Here is a 20,320-nt window from a genome sequence, read left to right as displayed (position 1 = left end):
AAACTGTTTTAACAGTGTTCATTTATTTATTTATATTTTATTGTGGTATGAACATGTAATAGGAGATGTACTCTCTTAACAGATTTTTAGTGTACAATACAGTAGAGTTAACAAATGTTATAATGTTGTACAGCAGATCTCTAGAACTTATTCATCTTGTATAACTGAAGCTTTAGATCTGTTTATTAGCAGCTCCTCCTTTCTCCTTCTCCTAGCCCCTAGGAACTGCCATTCGACTCTCTGCTTCTAATAGTTTGTCTATTTTAGATACCTCATATAAGTGGAATCAGGTAGTATTTGTCCTTCTGTGACTGGTTGTTTCAGTTAGCATAGTGTCCTCAAGGATCATTCATGTTGTCACACATTGCAGAATTTCCTTTTTCAAGGCTGAATAATATTTCAATGAACAATGTCTGGCACATAATAGGCACTCAACATATGGTGATAATATTGGTAATTCTAGAGAACTAACACAAATGGAATTAAACAAACTTAATTTGCCAAGTTTTCTGATAAAATTGACAATGCTAATACTATTGCAAACTTCAAGTTTTGGGTGATAGAAGGCTTGATTAGATTGTTCAGACCAATCTTCCCACTGAAAACTACTAAAAATGCTGAACCAAATATATTTTAAAACTTTTCTCCAGAGCAAGAAAGAGGTAACAAAACTATAATAAACTTCCAGTACAAATCTGATAAATGAGAACCAGTGAGTTAAATGAGCACAGAAGCTGTGTTTGTCCTGAGAGCATTTGCCAATCCCAGAAAATCCAATTTATGACTTAATGATCCTGCAAGACGAGGGAAGCAGAACAGAAATCACAGTCTAGGACCTGAACAATGTAGGCAGATTAATGGGACGATTCTCCTCATATTAAACTGATATCCCAAAGGAATCACCAATAGGGTAGTGGTGAACCATGAGTAAACCAACCTAACTGCCCAGGATTCCCACTGCCCGGAGGTAGGGATGAAGGGATGCAGAGAAACTCAGACATGGTCTTTGGATAAAGTGAGGCCAGAATGATAGTCTCACCAGGTGCCTGTGAGATGCAAAAAGAGACACCAAGCATTAATTTATTCCTCTATGTAGACTTTCAATTACAATGACAAGCACATGAAGATAACTAGACGTGCAAGGAATTGAGACATCATGACTGAGAACCAGTTAAAAAAAAAAAAGAGAGAGAAACTGATCAAGAAAGACTTTATATATCTGAATCATTAGCCATAGACTATAAAACAGCTATGCCTACTCTTTTAATAAAAACCTAAAAGATAATATTAACAATATATGCAGAGAATAAAAAGTGAAAAGTGGCATAGCAGATTTGAAAAAGTCAAACAGAACTTCTAGAAATAAGAAGTACAATAAGTGAAATGAAGAACTTGGTATACAGATTTATCAGCAGATCAGACAGAGCTGCAAAGAGAATAAAGGAAACAGAAGATAGTGCATTAAAAATCCAGAAAAGCAGCAAAGACAGACAAAAAGATGAGGAATACATCATAAAGGGTACTAAACATAGAGGATACAGTCAGAAAGACTAACATAGGTTTACTAGGAATGCTACATGGAGAAAGGCAATAGAATGGATCAGAGGCTGCCTGAATAGACAAGTAAGATTTTGTCCAGAAATAATGAAAGACATCCATCAATTTAAAGAAGTTCAAGGATGTCCAAAAGCAGAATAAATAAAATTAAATTCTACACCTATAGCACGGTGAAGCTTCAGAAAACCAAAGACAAAGAGAAAATTAAAAGTTAACTTCACAGAAGCAACACACTGACAAATGATTTTCGACAGCCAGTATGAGATGCCAGAAGGTACTGGAATTATATCTTTAATATTCACAAAGTAAAATATTAAAGTTTCTACATCATGTAAAAAATATCTTTCAAGAATGAAGCTAAACAAAGGCATCTTCAGACATACACAAAGAACTAAGAAGTATGGTATTAGCAGAACAAACTAAAATAAATTCTAAGGATTACACTTCAGGCAGCAGGAAAATAATACCAGATGTAAGGTATAAGACACAAGCAGTACATGGAAACATGCAGGCAAATCTAACTAAATATTAAGTGTATAAAACATCTTGTGAAATTTAAAAACCAAACAGAATTATAATGTATAACAACAGCACATAGGTCAAAGAAATGGAGTTTATTCTAAAGTCCTTGCAGGATCTGAGAAAAAGGTAAAATTATCTTTTAATTTTAGACTTAAGTATGATTAATAAAATTTCTAGAGGTAATGTCTAAAAGATGAGAAAAAGAATTATAACTTTAATTAGAACAAGGAAAAACTGAAATGATAAAACTATCAATCCTTAAAGACGCAAGAAAGAGAAAACCACCATGGAATAAGTAAGACAAACAGAAAACACAGAATATGATGGTAGATTTAAACTCAAATACTTAATATCATATAATATGGGTTATAAACCATTTGATACTGAATGTAAAATACTGGTTTGATTTATCTCGGTTTTTAATATACAACCATCATAGACCAGAGATCTCTCTCACTAGCCAATGCTTTTGTCAGTGTTTACACATATATTGACATAACATATACTGACATAATGAGTGATCCGCAGAACCACTCATGCCTACCTTCTGTTGGTAGCAAGCAGAGGATATATGGGAAGGTAGGGCTAAATTAATCTTAAACCTTTTTCTCTAGATGATAATTTGTAGTTATAGTTTATTAAAAAGAAATATATAGCAAGGTGAAGAAGGGAGGTAAGTGATTAGAAGATTTGTAAAACAGCAGGAGCACTGTCCACGCTCCAAGATTATTTTTACCTGTGATGAAAAATATAGAGTAGTGTTGGTAAAGTAGTTTGGAAATATGATTTGGGTTACTTATTCTTTTTCATTTTTTGAAGTATAATATATAAAATTATATACTACCTTCCTTATACCTTTTGTTGTAAAGATAGATGGCTCTTCATGCTTTTACCGGCTTCCTCAATTTCAAATTTAAAAATAAGATACATCTTTGACAACTAGAAGAGTGGTAAAGTCACCAATTTCAAGTCAAAGACAAGGATTCAGAATATGCAAAACCTTTCTGTTCTCACCAAGCAAGCCTCACAAACAAATCTCTAGCAAACAGTAGAAAGAGAAAAATAAACTTTCTGCTTTTGGGGAAAAGGGACAGACATATTTTCAAGAATCCACAGAGTTACTCGTGACTACATTATTTAAGCCAATAATCACTTCAGGGGAACATATTAAAATTAAAAATTATTACTGTCACCACACATATACTGACATAACATGTATAATAAGTAAAATATAGACTGTACTTACCATCCCCATTAACAGACAGATTATGGGTCTTGAAGCTATTCTCAGCACTTTCCAAGCTCAGGGTAGTATGAGCTAGCAAACTGTACTTTGCACCACTAATAGTGAGAAAAAAGACATGTTATAAGTATTTTAGTATATTTTCCACTACATAAAATATTTAGATGTTCAACAACAACAAAATAAACAACCCGATTAAAAAACGGGCAAAGGTCTTAAACAGACATTTCTCCAAAGAAAATATACAAATGGCCAATAAAAACATGACGAGATACTCAAGATCATTAATCCTTAGGAAAACACAAATCAAAACCATAATGAGAAACCACTTCACACCCATTAGAATGGCCATTATTAAAATAAATAAATAAATAAAAAGAAACAAAGCAACGAGTGTTGGCCAGGATGTGGTCAAACTGGAACCATTGTGCACTGCTGATGGAAACATAAACTGGTACAACCACTATGGAAAACAGTGTGGTCATTCTTCAAAAAATTAAAAATAGAATTACCATATAAAGTCTGATGAGAATTTTTATTAATTGGGCCAGGTGATATGTTTCATAAACCTTCTTTGTCTCTTACTAAATATGTAATAAAATCTCTATCACAAAAATATATATATACATGTAGCAAGAATGCAATGCATGCACGCACTTCTTTAATAAACAATGGCATACCGCACGGAATGTTGTTCCCTGGGAGAATGCCTCTTGGTTTTGGGTATTTTTTTCAGTTTTATTGAGAAATAATTGCCATACTTTACTGTATAAGTTTAAGGCTTAAAGCATTTGATTTATTCGTTTGATATATCTTGGTTTTTAATATACAACCAATATAGACCAGAGGTATCTCTCACCAGCCAATGTTTTTTGTCAGTGTTTACACAGGAAAATTTATGTTTCTTTCTCCAAAACTCAACAAAAAAATTTTAACAAAACAATGCACGAGTAGAATTTTAAGTTACATTCTGAATACGATTGGTATAATTCAGACTCCTGTGTAGATTACTGGGAAAGTCCACTAAGTATCAACAAATCTCCACTGTTTCTAGAGCTAAGAGGCACTACTAGCCTCATTCTCAGTGTGGGCCATTCTCTGCTATTTTCACTTATCCTGAACACGTTTCTGTAGTGCCTTCCATAATTAGCTCTTATTTTTCCCTACTGTTACATAAAAAGTGCCCCCCCAAAGTGGAGGAAGTATTTTAAAAAACTGTGGAGAAAGAATAGGAGCAATTGAGAACAGCAATTAGAATGAAGAGTAAATATTACTACACACAAAACTGCCTATTAACAATCATATGAGTTGTTTGGTGATCAGGGCACAATGTGTTAAACATGATCTCAACATGATAATCTGTCAACTGATAACATAGGTTTTATGCAACTACATTACAATTGTTCCTACTTAAAATAACGGTAAATAGACTCCCTATCAGCATTTTAGTGCAAAACATGTTATTTTCAGGAACAGATTACTGACAGTAAGTGGACAAGTGATGCTGCGTGTATCTGACAAACAACAAGACGGCCGTGTGGCTGGAGTACAGTGAGGGAGAGTGAGACAAGATGTCTAAAAGGTAAGAAGGGGCAGACACTCTGCACTGCAGTAGGGCATGCCCTGTAGAGCATGATAAGGACCCTGGATTTTATTCTGAGTGAGATGGGAAGCAAGTGGTAGATTTGGAGCAGAGGCATATGCTATGATATGACTTGTATTTTTAAATGATCTCTCTGGCTGCCATGTTGAGAACAGACCACAGAGGCCAAGATTGAAAATGGTAATGCCAACTAGAAAGTTACTGCACCTCACCAGTCCAGAGCTGATGCAGGCCTGGAACAGGGTGGTGGTTGATGGGGTAGTGAGAAGTGCTAAGATTCCTGATATAGTCTTAAAGTTGACCCAATGTGGTCATGGGATGTAAAAGAAAGGACAGAGTCAAGGACAACTCCAAGGCTTTTGGCCTGAGCAACCAGAAAAAGCGAATTGTCATTAACTGCAAGGAGGCTGACTGAGAGAATGGATATGGGAAGTAAGAATTTAGTTTTGAACAGATTAAGTTTGAGAATGGGTTGTAGGGTAGGCAGGTGGATATATGAATCTGCAGTTAGGAGAGGAAAAACTATTCAAGAAATTAAATTTGGGAGTTAACAGTATATAGATGAAATTCAATGAAAGTTAATTAAATAAAATGTGCGAACTGAATATTGGGACACAAGTACTCCATCATTTCAGATTAAGTTGAAGAGCAATGAACAAAGGAGACAGGCAAGGGACTGTCACTGAGGCAGAAGAGACACCCCGAAAGTGGTATCCTGGAAGCCAAGTTCAAAAAGTGTTTCAGGACAGTGATCAGTTGTGTTGAATAGTACTGAAAGGTCCAGGAGAAGGAATAATGATAAATGACCATGGTATTTGGCAACATGTAGATCACTGCTGACCTTGACAAGAGCAGTTTCTGAACGATGGATGAAACTTGACTGAAATGGTTCAAGAGAGAATGGGAGGACAAAAAGTGGAGATAGAGAATATAAAAAACTTTTCTGTAAAGGATAGCTGTTAAATGGGGCAGAGGAAATGTGAGGTATTTCAGCATGTTTGTATGTTTTTGGAAATGATGCAGGAAAAGAAACACTGAAGATGTAGTAGAAGTGGGGGACATGTGCAGGAGCCTACTTCTGTGTACTTGAGAAGATGGGATCTAGTGTACAGGTAGGTGGCCTCAGATGGAGCAAAGGCAGTTACAAGGAAGGAAAGCAGCAAATAAATATACAGATGCAGGTAGGCTGATAGATTTGGTTGATGGAGGATATGCAAGTTCTCTTCTGATTACTTCAGCAGCATCAATGATATAGGAAATGAAGTCATCAGCTTTGAATAAGGAGTGGAGAGGAGTGGGTATTGGAGGTTTCATAAGAGAGAGTGACACAATGTGAAATACTCTGACGAGAGGTAAAGTGGAGGGCTACGGACACTTAGTAGGACTGCACATACTGGAACTCACTTAAGGTTAGTGATCCTTCTAAAGTGAGACCAGTCAGTATGACTGTTTTCTCCAGGTTCCTCATCTATTCCTCACGAGTGCAGGTGCAGAAGAGCTAAAGGCAGGATTTAACCAAGGTTGAATTTTTTCCAAGGTAAGTATGACAAAAGGAGAGAAATGCTAGGAAAGAACAAAATGGTAAATCATAGAACTTGAGCTAAGTTGGAGTCAGAGTACTGAAAGGAGAAAGCTGGAAACGTGGGAGGTGGTAGATAGTGTGGGACACTACTACAGAGACCAGATAAGACCTATGGTACAATTGTGGGGTGGATGGCTAAAATAGGCATGAGAACAAGATCACTGGAGGCAAAGAGGTCATCAAACTTAGAGGTCGAAGTATTAGATGGACAGTCTATATGTATTTTTAAATCCAACAAGAAAAATACCTGAAATAGTGAGAGGCAGAGACTGGGAGAGAAAGAGAATAAAGATACTTTGTGTTTTACTTTTAGGAGTGATGTAATTTATTCTCGCTGACCACTAAAAACATTAGAGTATGCGTCACTTCAGGAATAGCATCATTTCCATACACAGTGCAGTACGAAATACTGCTTTTAGTGCGCACAGGAAGTAGCTAATATAACTTTTAATAAAGCTCATTTGCACTGAGTGCGCTGGAGAGGTGACAACCTGTGTGACAAAAGAGGCTAAAATTATGTGATGACCCAAGTATATGTTTAATTTTTTTCTCAGGCCTTAAAAAGTAATTGTAACTAAGACACCTTTTCCTCAACTACTTTAAGGTAAACATGTAATACATTTGCCTCTATTTCCAATGAATTACACATCTTAAAATAACAATACAAAAAAGATTATTGATAACCTCCCCTAAGAATAAGCTATGAGAGAGACAGTTGATAGTGGTCATTAAAATGATCATGTGAAGAGTCTGTAATAACTCAAGAAGAAAATGTGTGTGTGTATATACATGCATGTATATGAATGTGTAGTATAATTATGAATATCTATCCCCAAGGCTAGGAATTTTAAAACCTGGAGGAAAAATATCAGTTCAAAATTATAAAAAGTATTTGATTTAGGGTGAACTATGAATACATTTTTTTCTCTTCTAGATTCTATTTCTCAAGTTTATATTACTTTTGTAATGAAATAATAAATGCCATAGGATTTGTGAAGTGGTGGTAGGATGAAAACCTCCCCCCAAAATCAGAGACATGCAAAGCTTTGTAATACTACATCTACCTATGTGCAGTTTAAGGCACTTTAACATGCAATATCTTTAAGAGTTCACAATAGCTACTTAAGGTAGGCAGGGCAGATATTTCGGTCCATATTTTCAAATGATGAAACTGAAGTTCAGAGAATGTAATTGACTTGCCTATAACTAGCAAGTGGTACACTGGAAACAGAATCCCACTATACTTTACTTACTACCTTCATACTTCCTTAAGAATTTTGAGTGCAGGAAACATGACTTACTAACGTTTAGATCCAAAGTACCATGTGACATAACTGCTGAATTATAATTTCTAAGATGATTAAATTAATGAATAAACAAAATTATACCCAACAGGTGAGTAATTCCTCAGTTATTTTTGAACACTGCATTATCTTTCACACTACCAAACCATTAACACCACTGTTCCTCAAAACATAAATAATCCACTTATTCTGCCCAAGGATATTTGTTTTGTAACTTCAATCCAATTTAAAATGTAGTATTGGGGCTTATTTTTTTTAATACACATTTCTGTCCAGTAAATAATCACTCTCAATTTTACTAGTTTTCACAATTCTTTAAAATTACAATTTATACAATGAAGAATAATGTACTAAATGGTTCTCAAGGAGCATAAAATAGTTAATTCAGCTATTAGAAACACTGGGAAAATCTAGCTACAGGAATTTCAGTAAGCTAAATTCCACAAATAAAATGAGTAAATGAATCACACCAGGGAGCATGCTAAAAATTACCAAAAATGTTCACTGTCTTCTTTCAGATCAAACAATACTTTATGATGATATTTCAAGTTACTTCATTTTTAAACCATGACTAATTACAATGCCAATGCTTCCAAAATCAACAATGATCTCAGTTTTAAAACATTCTTGTCAGGATAACGTTTTCTTACTAAAACATTACTCTCATTCTTTTTAGCCAACCCTAATATTGAGTTCCCAAAAGTTTAATCAGCTACATTTTTTTAAAAAAGCAAATAGGCCAATTGTTGTAACATTTGATGGAGCGGGGTTTCCAAAAATGTTGTGAAAAAATAAATGACTACCTTAAACGGTAGTCTGAAAAAAATGCACTCTTTTGTTAGGAAGAACAGCTATATTTGGGCACATGCCATATAATTAGAGAAGATATAGTTTGCCCATTTTGGTTAAAAATTAAAAGCTATATTAGGAATCTTCTCATTGAACTAGATCACTATTAAAGAAATAAAAATTGATCCTCTTATGCATTCTGATTACTAATGCTATTCTCAAACTCCTATCAGGGTGCTGAAGTGGTCACTTAAGGAAGTATCAGGTAAGAGTAGTTCTGGGCTATGAGTTTAACCTAGTATACTTGGCATTCACACCAGAAGCTCAAAAGAATGCTGGTATTAGAAGAATATAATTTGGTGAAATGTTATAAAAGGCTTTACCCTATCTTTTGATCAGCTTTAATGGTATAAATAAGCAAATGGCATGCAAGTTTCATGGGAAATGTTGATAAGGAAAATTGGTGTTTGGATTCACGAAATAAACCAAATAGAATGACAAATCTGAAGAGGAGAATGAACACTTCAAGACAAATATGGCAGTCCCTATTACAAAGAGCTTAATAGCAATAATGTTACTCTCAAATACACCTCTAGGCTTTGAAGAGGAGTATAGGTTAAACACAAGTTCCAACATCACTTAGAGTATCTTCTATGAAATGATAAACATTGGTTTTTCAATTTTAAAATATCTGTCTACATTTTATAATCCTATGAAGGTTTCTAAACTGAAGTGCTTCAGCATGAATTTGAAAAAAAATTTCAGAAAAAGCACTGGTCTCAGAACAGTAAAAATAGTAACAATAATAGTAACAGCTACATTTATTAAATGCTTACTACATACCAAGCTCATGAATTACCTTTTTGAGTCTCATAATAATCCAATGGCGTTCGATATTATTACATTTTTATTATTCCCATTTTACAGAGGGAAAAATAAAAACCCAGAGTAAATTAATCCGTCTTGGGTCACACAAATAATAAATGACAGGATAGAAAAATCAAGTATTCCCTGCCAAACAATGAAATTTTAAACTGTTTGAGAAGCCCAGTCATTGTTTTTACATGCTTGAAAGGTATATGAAACCCTAAAATGTCTCTAAGGAGCCTTCTAAAAATAGATGATTATGTCTAAGCATCCTTACCTTTCATGAGAAAACTGAGGCCCAGGAAATAATGTAACTTGTTCAGGACACTACTGGTCCTGTTTTTTTTTTTTTTAACATCTTTATTGGTGTATAATTGCTTTACAATGGTGTGTTAGTTTCTGCTTTATAACAAAGTGAATCAGCTATACATATACATATATCCCCATATCACCTCCCTCTTGTGTCTCCCTCCCACCCTCCCTATCCCACCCCTCTAGGTGGTCACAAAGCACCGAGCTGATCTCCCTGTGCTATGTGGCTGCTTCCCACTAGCTATTTTACATTTGGTAGTGTATAAATGTCGATGCCACTCTCTCACTTCGTCCCAGCTTACCCTTCCCCCTCCCCGTGTCCTCAAGTCCATTCTCTACATCTGCATCTTTATTCCTGTTCTGCCCCTAGGTTCTTCAGAACCATTTTTTTTTTTTTTTTTAGATTCCATATATACGTGTTAGCATACGGTATTTGTTTTTCTCTTTCTGACTTACTTCACTCTGTATGACAGACTGTAGGTCCATCCACCTCACTACAAATAACTCAATTTCATTTCTTTTTATGGCTGAGCAATATTCCCTTGTATATATGTGCCACATCTTCTTCATCCATTCACCTGTCGATGGACACTTAGGTTGCTTCCACGTACTGGCTATTGTAAATAGAGCTGCAATGAACATTGTGGTACATGACTCTTTCTTAGGGTATATGCCCAATAGTGGGATTGCTGGGTCGTATGGTAGTTCTATTTTTAGTTTTTTAAGGAACCTCCATACTGTTCTCCATAGTGGCTGTTATCAATTTACATTCCCACCAACAGTGCAAGAGGGTTCCCTCTTCTCCACACCCTCTCCAGCATTTATTGTTTGCAGATATTTCGATGATCAGTGTGAAGTGATACCTCATTGTAGTTTTGACTTGTATTTCTCTAATGATTAGTGATGTTGAGCATCCTTTCATGTGTTTGTTGGCAGTCTGTATATCTTCTTTGGAGAAATGTCTATTTAGGTCTTCTGCCCATTTTTGGATTGGGTTGTTTGTTTTTTGATATTGAGCTGCATGAGCTGCTTGTAAATTCTGGAGATTAATCCTTTGTCAGTTGCTTCATTTGCAAATATTTTCTCCCATTCTGAGGGTTATCTTTTCATCTTGTTTATGTTTTCCTTTGCTGTGCAAAAGCTTTGAAGTTTCATTAGGTCCCATTTGTTTATTGTTGTTTTTGTTTCCATTTCTCTAGGAGGTGGGTCAAAAAGGATCTTGCTGTGATTTATGTCATAGAGTGTTCTGCCTATGTTGGTCCTGTTTTTTTTTTTTTTTAAAATAAAGAATTTTGCTGCTTAAAAACGTTTTAAAACTACTAACTTGGTGATTATCTCTTTCAGTTCTAAAATCTATGCTTCAAACTAGAAATACAATTGTTCATTCAATCATCAAAAAGACAGAGTTCCATTACCTTATAGTTGAATTAAAGCATTTTCCAGCAAATACTTGATTATCACCTTAATCTACAAAAGTTTTAAGACGGCCTTAATTCTAAAGGAAGAAAATGAAAGGGTATCCCTCCCTCCTTTTTAATGACATTTATATTAGCAAAGATTTACATCTTCTATGCCTTCTTTTTTTCAGTGGATGGGACCCATTCAACAATCATGAAATCAATTTAATGATTCATAAACGGAATTAAAAGAAACTGAAAATAACTAGAATAAAAAAAGTCAAGTGACTATACTATAAATAGCAAGGGCTAAGTATTGCTTCACGAAATCTGTCTGCTTATGTTACTGTGCATTCAGTAATAATGTAAAATGTATTTCTTACTGTGGCTCTCAATCAAAATAAACTGAAAGCCACAATGCTAGGGTCCCAAGTCACTTTCACATGTAATATATCTGATATGAAAAGAGTTATTTAGTTACATTTTGATGATTGATATTTCCAGGATCTACACCTAAAATATTTTGCTTTTTGTAATTACAGTAAAATTACTTACATGCTGAAGAGCCAATCCTACCAAGACATGCAAAGAAATTCTAGGAATGCAGCCTGTACAACAGTTTTCCCAAGAAACATAAAAGATAAAAATACTTGTAAAGAAGCAAACACAATGTTTAAAGAAAGTATCTGAAAGAAACCAGGGCTTCTTGAAGAGATGGTGATTCCAACTGTGGGCAGAAAAACAGAAGATGAACATGGAACGTGTTCCCTGGCCAGAGAGCAAAGAAGCTAATCAGAGATTAGGTTGTGTCAAAAGGACGCAGAGTCAGCTTAAAGGTTCCCCACTGATCAAAGATGGGACAAATTGGCTTCAAAGAGAATAACTGTAATAGACTGAAACACAAATATATAAAAATACAAGAGTTCAAATAAAACAAAACATTGATCACCTCCATGGTAGAACATCAACTTATTATTCTAAAATGAAGGAACCGAGTATTTTTTTCCTCCTTCTCCTCTACCAATTTTTTTGCATTTATATCCAGAGAGTTAACAAAAGAAAGTTCTTCTTTGAGAGAATTCTAGGTTTAAAAATAAATGCAGAACTTCCCTGGTGGCGCAGTGGTTAAGAATCCGCCTGCCAATGCAGGAGACATGGGTTAGAGCCCTGGTCCGGGAAGATTCCACATGCCATGGAGCAACTAAGCCCACGCGCCACAACTACTGAGTCTGTGCTCTAGAGCCCACAAGCCACAACTACTGAAGCGCGTGCGCGCACCTAGAACCCGTGCTCTGCAACAAGAGAAGCCACCGCAATGAGAAGCCTGTGCACCGCAACGAAGAGTAGCCCCTGCTCTCTGCAACTAGAGAAAGCCCGCATGCAGCAACAAAGACCCAGCGCAGCCAATAATAAATAAATAATTTTTTTAAAAAAGAGAGAAAAGAATCAAGATAAAATATAAATAAATAAAGGACAAATTTAGAAAGTCACCAAATTATAACCCCTAATGAAATAATGAATGACCTGCAATAGCTGCTAACACCATTAGATAAAAGATTGATAGGGAACTTTATAATGGATGGATCAGGCTGACAACACCTGAACCCACTGGTCAGGTTTAACGTGAGTAAAAGTGAGACAAGACCTCCAAATGGGATACAGTAGAAAGTACATTGTCCTAAAAGAGAACCTGAAACTAATCAGTCCTCTAGATCTGACTACAAGTTGTAGGAAACACAGGGGATAGAAAAAGATGTTTAAAAAGACCACAAAGATGGAATCAGATAAATTCAAAATATGGGAAATCTATAAGATCTGGCTTCTTCGATAAATAATGGCAAGGAAAAAAGTAGATGGGAAATTGTTAAAGATTAAAAGACTCACCTAAATGCAATGTTGTAGACCTTGTTTGCATCTTGACTTGCACAGATCAGAAGAGAACTTCCTCAGAATTGGGGCAATTTGAACACAGACTGGACATCAGATGATATTCAGAACTTATTTTTTATTTTGTTAGATGTGATAATGGTAATGTGGTTTTGTTATAAAGAAATAAAATATTTTTTAAAATCTTTAAGACTAATGCATGACATATGCAGAAATCCAATTAGTAGACTGATATGTAGCAAACAACTTAACATGTAGATAGTCCCTTTTCAAGAAAAATAATTCACCTTTCTGCTAGATACTGGAATTCAAAATCACTGAAAGCACACTGTCACCCAACTTTCTACTTTCTTTTTTTAATTAATTAATTTATTTATTTTTGGCTGCGTTGGGTCTTCGTTGCTGCACGCGGGCTTTCTCTAGTTGCGGCGAGCAGGGGCTACTCTTTGTTGCGGTGCGCGGGCTTCTCATTGCGGTGGCTTCTCTTGCTTCAGAGCACAGGTTCTAGGTGCGCGGGCTTCAGAAGTTTTGGCTTGTGGGCTCTAAAGCGCAGGCTCAGTAGTTATGGCACACGGGCTTAGTTGCTCCGCGGCATGTGGGATCTTCCCGGGACCAGAGCTCGAACCCGTGTCTCCTGCATTGGCAGGCAGATTCTTAACCACTGTGCCACCAGGGAAGCCCCAACTTTCTACTTTCAAAGGAAGGTATTAAGGATAACTCAGCTGGGTAAATGTCAGACAACCAAGTTATATTCCTGCCTCAGGATGTTTTTTCCCATTTAAAATGTAAAGATATTCTCCATATACAATACTTTAAAATGTCACAAATACATAATTATACTGTATCGCTGTAAATATTGTATTAGAAAACTTACTAAATAGCAGAACTGAAGGACAAGCACATTTCATGATCTTCTTGAAGCACTGAACTTATTTTCTTCCCTGTAGCTTTGCTTATAGATGTCTTCAGTTTCTTAGCTAATTTTTTTGGTGTGTTGGTTATAGAAGAGTCTTCTGTACAGCAACTATATACTTCCACCTTTATCTGAAAGTCTGGCCCTGCTTCATTACTAAAAACAAGGACAATCATAATGTTAGAAATTTAACTCAGTAGAAAATAAAATAACATCCTGTGATGTTTTCATAACATTTAAAAGCAGCATTTGGAACAGGTTTATGTTAATATATGTTAATGAGATAGAATATCCCAGTGTTTATTTAGTATCTAAATGACCTGAGAGAGTCACTACAACTTCGAGAGCTACCAGCTTCTAAAGTAGGGCAATCTTAACTCAATTTAACCAATATTTACAGGCAAATTATTTAAAGGAAAAGAATAAAATGCCCTGGTCATTTCGTTGCCAATGCTATTTCTCCTTTTCATTCCTATAATATAGCTGTTTTTAAGGTATTTACATTATATGTATGATTTCCTGAAATCACGATTCCTCCAAAGGAAAAAGATTTGAAAACAAAGAACACAAAGAAAATTAAAAGAAACAAAAGCTTTCTTCTGCTGAAACCTTTAGTTTTCACGCCTTTTTCATAAAAGTCATACAGTCCACTCAACACCGCGCCCCTCCTCCCCGCTCCACCTTTGTACCTAATAACTCTGAAATAACATTTCACTATTTAGTTGTACAGGAGAAAACAAACAAAAAAATGAATATAAAGAGATATATTTCAAGGCATGAACTCCTTGAGGGGGAGTGATGTCTTGGTAATCTTTGTATTCTTAATCTAGCATAAAAGATATTCAGTATGTATTTATTAAACCAATATGCAGAAAATCTGCAATGCCAAGATTGGCTTTGCTCTTTCTCAGACACAGTGAACTATCTTTACTATAAACGATTGTGGTGATGTTAGTAACAGTAAAATATACTTCAAATCGCAAAGGAGGTCCATCAGCAGTAGATGTTGTCTGTAGAGGACAATCCATCAGCCTCAGAGATTTTAAAAACACAGCATAGACTTTTTAAGATTTAAATAGCCAAACTATAGTTTGAATAAATCCAAGGAATAACTTCCAAATATTTTTATAGTTTATTATTTGGCAACTCTGAAACATACAGTATTCCTGGTAATGACTAACAAATGTCAATATTTAGAGAAAAACCAGAGATTCATAAATATTGAATATTTATTAAAACAATCATAACAAAAAGCACATTTTAAAATAACATTTAGAACATCTGTGAGCAGTTATTTTTAGAACAATTTAAAATATTTACAGAATTAAAAAAAAATTATAAATCATGAGTTGTCTTCCCAAGTAACTTGCATTGTTCTTTCTGTGAAAAAAATTATGATTTTTGTCTTTGTGGTAAAAACAAACAATAGCAAAGTGATGTGAAGAAAAGAGTCCATTAACAGGATGATTTTGGCAGGAAAAGATGCACTAGTAATAGTTGATAATGGAAATTAGTATATTTAGGTAAATAATAAATATTTATTTTTAAGTCTTAGTTATGTAAACATTTGGCAATATTTGGGGCATCCTAAGTAAATTTCTTTGGTTCAACAGAGCTTATAAGATGGCCTGCACTACTGCTGATAACTCAGAAAAATGTATTATATTTTTCTGTGCTGTACAATTCCTTATGGGACACTGAACCAAAGCCACAAAACATGGTTTGCAATCATTTTTTTAATGCTACATGAGTGGCAAAACTAGTACTTTCAATCTCAACTGTATATAGCTCCATAGCTAAAGATGGAAAAAACATGTATATTGATTTTAATAGTTAAGTAGTTATTAATATTTGGATGCAAAGATACTGTCTTTGAAACCCTGTAAGAAATAAAAATCATACTGATTTAGGCCAATAGAAAAAAAGGCCAGGAAAAACTTATGTTAGTTAAAAATGATTTCTATGGCTACCTGAGGAGTTCTTTCTGGTTCTATATTATGACCACAATAAAATGAGCCTGTAAAAGAGCAGGGGCAATAAAAACAGCCCTGAGGATCACCCAACTTTTTATTGTTTTGGAGTGAAAACATGAAAGTGCACCATAAGAAAAAAAATATCTCAAAATTTTACCAAAGTACTTTGCCTATGGTACATATTTCAGAACTATCTCATAAAGTTGTTATACTATTTTGGTATTTCTGTAACCAAATCTCCTATATGAGATGTAAGAACCTCTTTTATGCCCAAATTCACTCTACATAAAATAATGTTATAATGAGATTCCATTGTATTCATAGTGTTACTACTAATATTACATGATTTCCACTTTATTTTACACTGGAAAAATCTCAAATGCAGAGATGGGCTTATTTTGAATAATGCAAGGTTCAAAATCAATTTAAAGATTTTAATGCTTCAAAAATAATCCAATAAATTTGCCTTCCTTTGAAAAAGGTAGAATTTTAGATTCTTTTCATTCAATGAAGATTAAAAAATACTTACAATATGGTCACATTTTCAAAACATATATCTGTGATTGTTTTATCCACAATCACCATGTCAGTATCAAAAACTTCAGCTCCCATTTTGAATAAACAAAAAATGGCATAGCGCTGTGATCCTGGAGAAGAAAAACAACATAACACAATGATTCATGTGATGAATCATGCCTATATTATGTTAAAATCTGCTTGAAAATGAAAATAATTAGCCTAAATATTTGCTAATAGATTCTTATTTTCATACATTGTACACTGTAATCCTTTAACTTTTTATAGAGACTGTTTTGCCAATATATATTAATAGCTTGCCCAACTAAGGCACAACAATGAAAGTAGGGAGTATCAAAAAATAAAGTTAAAAATAGAGGCCTCTCAGCAGCCTAAAAGTACCCACCAAACTCACAAATTTTATTCCTAGAAAACTCTTTAAGCTTTAATTAATAGCAAATTTATTATTTTATATACATACTATTACCCCTGTCATTTGGTTTCCAAGTATATTTTAAGAAAAATAAGTTTTCTATTATGAGAGGTTAGGAGCAAGCACATTAACAGCAAAACATTTTCCACCAAACTGAAAGGGAGGAAACCACAAAAACAATAAAAAGTAGACATGTGAATACAAAAACCATAGCTGCTGGGCCTTCTAATTTGATGATGTTTTTAAGCAGTATTAGGTGATTAAAGGACTGAAACCTCATTACTGAGAAAATGTACCTCTTCAGAAAAACTTAACTCTCTACTGCAATCAGAAAGATGTACTTAATACCTGCATGTATTCCTTTGTAAAGTAATTTATATTTCCTAATTGAATAACAAATGTACTAATCTGATTTTGGATTTTTCATATAAAACTAATTGTGCTCAATGTGATTCAGATTTTAAAGTATGAGGAACAAAGCTATCACAATAGACAAGAAAGATAAAGGATTATCATATCTTTTCTGCTTTGCCTCTAACAGCTAAAAATCATTTGAGGTTCATTTCCATGACCCACAATGCATGGATTTGTTAAGACTATATGAAGCCATAAAATGCTGAAGGGGAAAACAATCAGATCAAGCTAAAAATCTTTTCCTCTTACATCCTGTTAAATAATCTGAAGTAAGAAAACAAGGCAGAAAGATCTCCAAGATCTTGGTCAAATAATGTTGCCTTTACCATGACTCAAACATTTCCTTCCATTGCACAATTCCCTTCTCTATTACCTGTTACTCACCATCCTTGCACAGGTTCCTATCAACAAGATTCTGCTTATTCTGTCAAATGACATCCATTTATTTCACTGGAGAAGCAGCTTTTTCTCCTAATAATCTCAAATTTACTACATATTACAGAAGATATTTCAATTACAATTAAAATCATACATACGTTCTTTACTGCTGAAGTGATCAGAGTCTTTCCACATTAGTGGTATACGAATATCTATAGAGGAGGGGGAAAAGAAATGACAAGTAATAATTTTGGTAAATTTCATTTCTTAGAGTGAAATAAACCTCTGAATTCCACAATGGATTCTGACCATTAAAGCCAATATTTATTTATTACTTAAATTTTCAAACACAATAATGTTTTCTCTTAAAAACAGCTTAGACTAGGAATATAAAATCTGTTATATTTATTTTACTAAAAAAACCCACCAACTACTACTCAAGAAATTAATTGATTAAGAAAGGTCTGTAATAAGCTTATGCCATAAAATTTTCTTTTCATGATTTATGTTTTTGAAATAGGTGAAATTTGGGTAACCTAGTGTTCAATTTCTATTTTGGGTAAGCAGTAGCAGCAAATGTAGTTAAATATATTTCAAAATCATAGAATAGTAAGAGGTAGAAATGACTTTAGAACTTTTGTCCACTATGCAAACTTTAAAGATGAAGAAAATTAAGTTGTCTAAGATTGACTTGTCTAAGATCATTGGTTTCTGGGAGAGACCCAGCTCTTAACAAACAAATCCAAGATCTCTCCATTAAGAAGATTTAACTTGTCTACAAAAGAATTTGCAGATCTTTGTATATTCATGTTACAAACTGTAGCATTTTCCTTAAGAAAACTAAAAAGAGGAATGTATTACTTCTTTCAGGCCAAGAAAAGGGCGTACGTTCTAAAAGTGAGCTAAACATATTTCTCTCATTCACACGTTCTTCAAACTCCAAAGTGACTGTGTTAACAATCTTTATTCCGGAAATTAATCTAGAGCTTTGACACAGTCAAAATTTTGCCTTCCTAGTTTTCTCCATTCTTCCCTTTACTTTTAATACTAGGTTAACATTATGTAGTAACAATTTTCCTCTGACATTCTTATGCTATCTGCATAGTTTCAAAGTTAGAGAATTAAGGTATTACCAAATAGATTAAGATGTGTGATTACAGCATAACACAGCACAGTAGAAATCTCAATGATAAAGTGAAGTTAGTTTTAATTTTTAATTTTGTACTCAGTACAAAAACGATATCGAACCTTTCTGGAAAATTTCTGTTTAAGACATTTCCTTATTACACTTAGGAAGTTTATTTGCATATTTTTCATACCTATTAATTATGCCACTTTCAAATAATTATAAATCTTTCTGAACATAAGCTATTTGGCTACCTTTATGATGTGCTTCACTTTTAGATCCCATGATCTTTTGTCTACATTTTTATTTGTTTAGAATTCTAAGGTTCTTAGTGCCTATTTCCAATTTCCTTTCTAGAACATCTTTGTATTACTCCATCCCTATTCTGCCAACCAGGTAGAAAGCTTGGCTAAACACTTTACATACATTTCATCCAACAATAATTTTTAAAATATATTTACTAATTTATGGTTGTGTTTTCATTGTCATTTGTCTCAAAGTATTTTTTAATTCCCTCTTCGATTTCAACACTGACCCACTGGTTTTTTAGTACCATGTTGTTTAGTCTCCATGTAATTGTTTTTTCTTGTTTCTCTTTGTGTGGTTTATTTTCAGTTTCATGCCGTTGTACATGGAAAAGATGCTTGAAAAACTTTCTATCCTCTTAAATTTGCTGAGGCTTGTTTTGTGTCCTAGTATGTGGGTCTATCCTAGAGAGTGTTCCACGTGCACTTGAAAAGAATGTATATTCTGGATTTTTTTGGATATAATGTCCTGAAAATATCAATTAAGTTTAAATGACTGTAAAAACACAACCATTCAAAATCTGTGGCATGCAGCAAAGGCAGTCCTGAGACGGAAGTTCATAGCAATACAGGCCTTCCTCAAAAAACAAGAAAAATCTCAAATAAATAACCTAACCTACCACCTGAAAGAATTAGAAAAAAAAAAGAACAAACTAAACCTAAAGTCAGCAGAAGGAAGAAAACAATAAAGATCAAAGAGGAAATAAATAAAATAGAGATTTAAAAACTATAAAAAAAAAAACAATAAAAACAAGAGCTGTTTTTTTGAAAGGGTAAACAAAATGGACAAACCTCTAGTCAGGCTCACCAAGAAGAGAGAGGAGTCAAATAAACAAAATAAGAAATGAAAGAGGAGAAGTAAGAATGGATATTTCAGAAATACAAAAAACCATAAGAGAACACTATGAACAATTATATGCCAACAAACTGAACAACCTAGAAGAAATGGACAAGTTTCTAAAAACATAGAGCCCACCAAAATTGAATCAAGAATCAAGAAGAAACGGATAATTTGAACAGACCAATCACTAGAAGTGAAATAGAATCTCCAAAAAAAACCAAAACCAAAAACTCCAGGGGCTTCCCTCGTGGTGCAGTGGTTGAGAATCCGCCTGCCAACGCAGGGGACATGGGTTCAAGTCCTGGTCCGGGAAGATCCAACATGCTGCGGAGCAACTAAGCCCATGCGCCACAACTAC

The 20,320-nt window shown here is 34.3% G+C and overlaps 1 protein-coding gene across 1 annotated transcript in view; it reads right to left on the bottom strand.

The window, feature by feature from the left end:
* RTKN2 (rhotekin 2) overlaps positions 1-20,320 on the bottom strand; it is a 77,839-nt gene that overhangs the window by 27,230 nt on the left and 30,289 nt on the right. The window contains exons 4-7 of the mRNA XM_060033765.2: positions 17,849-17,902; positions 16,479-16,596; positions 13,938-14,132; positions 3,326-3,420 (exon numbers count right to left, since the gene is read on the bottom strand). Coding sequence (XP_059889748.1) covers positions 3,326-3,420; positions 13,938-14,132; positions 16,479-16,596; positions 17,849-17,902 — 462 coding nt within the window. The remainder of the gene's footprint in view (positions 1-3,325; positions 3,421-13,937; positions 14,133-16,478; positions 16,597-17,848; positions 17,903-20,320) is intronic.

The sequence above is a fragment of the Delphinus delphis genome, chromosome 16 (assembly GCF_949987515.2).
Source record: "Delphinus delphis chromosome 16, mDelDel1.2, whole genome shotgun sequence".
Lineage (NCBI taxonomy): Eukaryota > Metazoa > Chordata > Mammalia > Artiodactyla > Delphinidae > Delphinus > Delphinus delphis.
The sequence above is the reverse complement of the archived record's forward strand: the minus strand, read 5'-3'. Positions and strand labels throughout refer to the sequence as shown.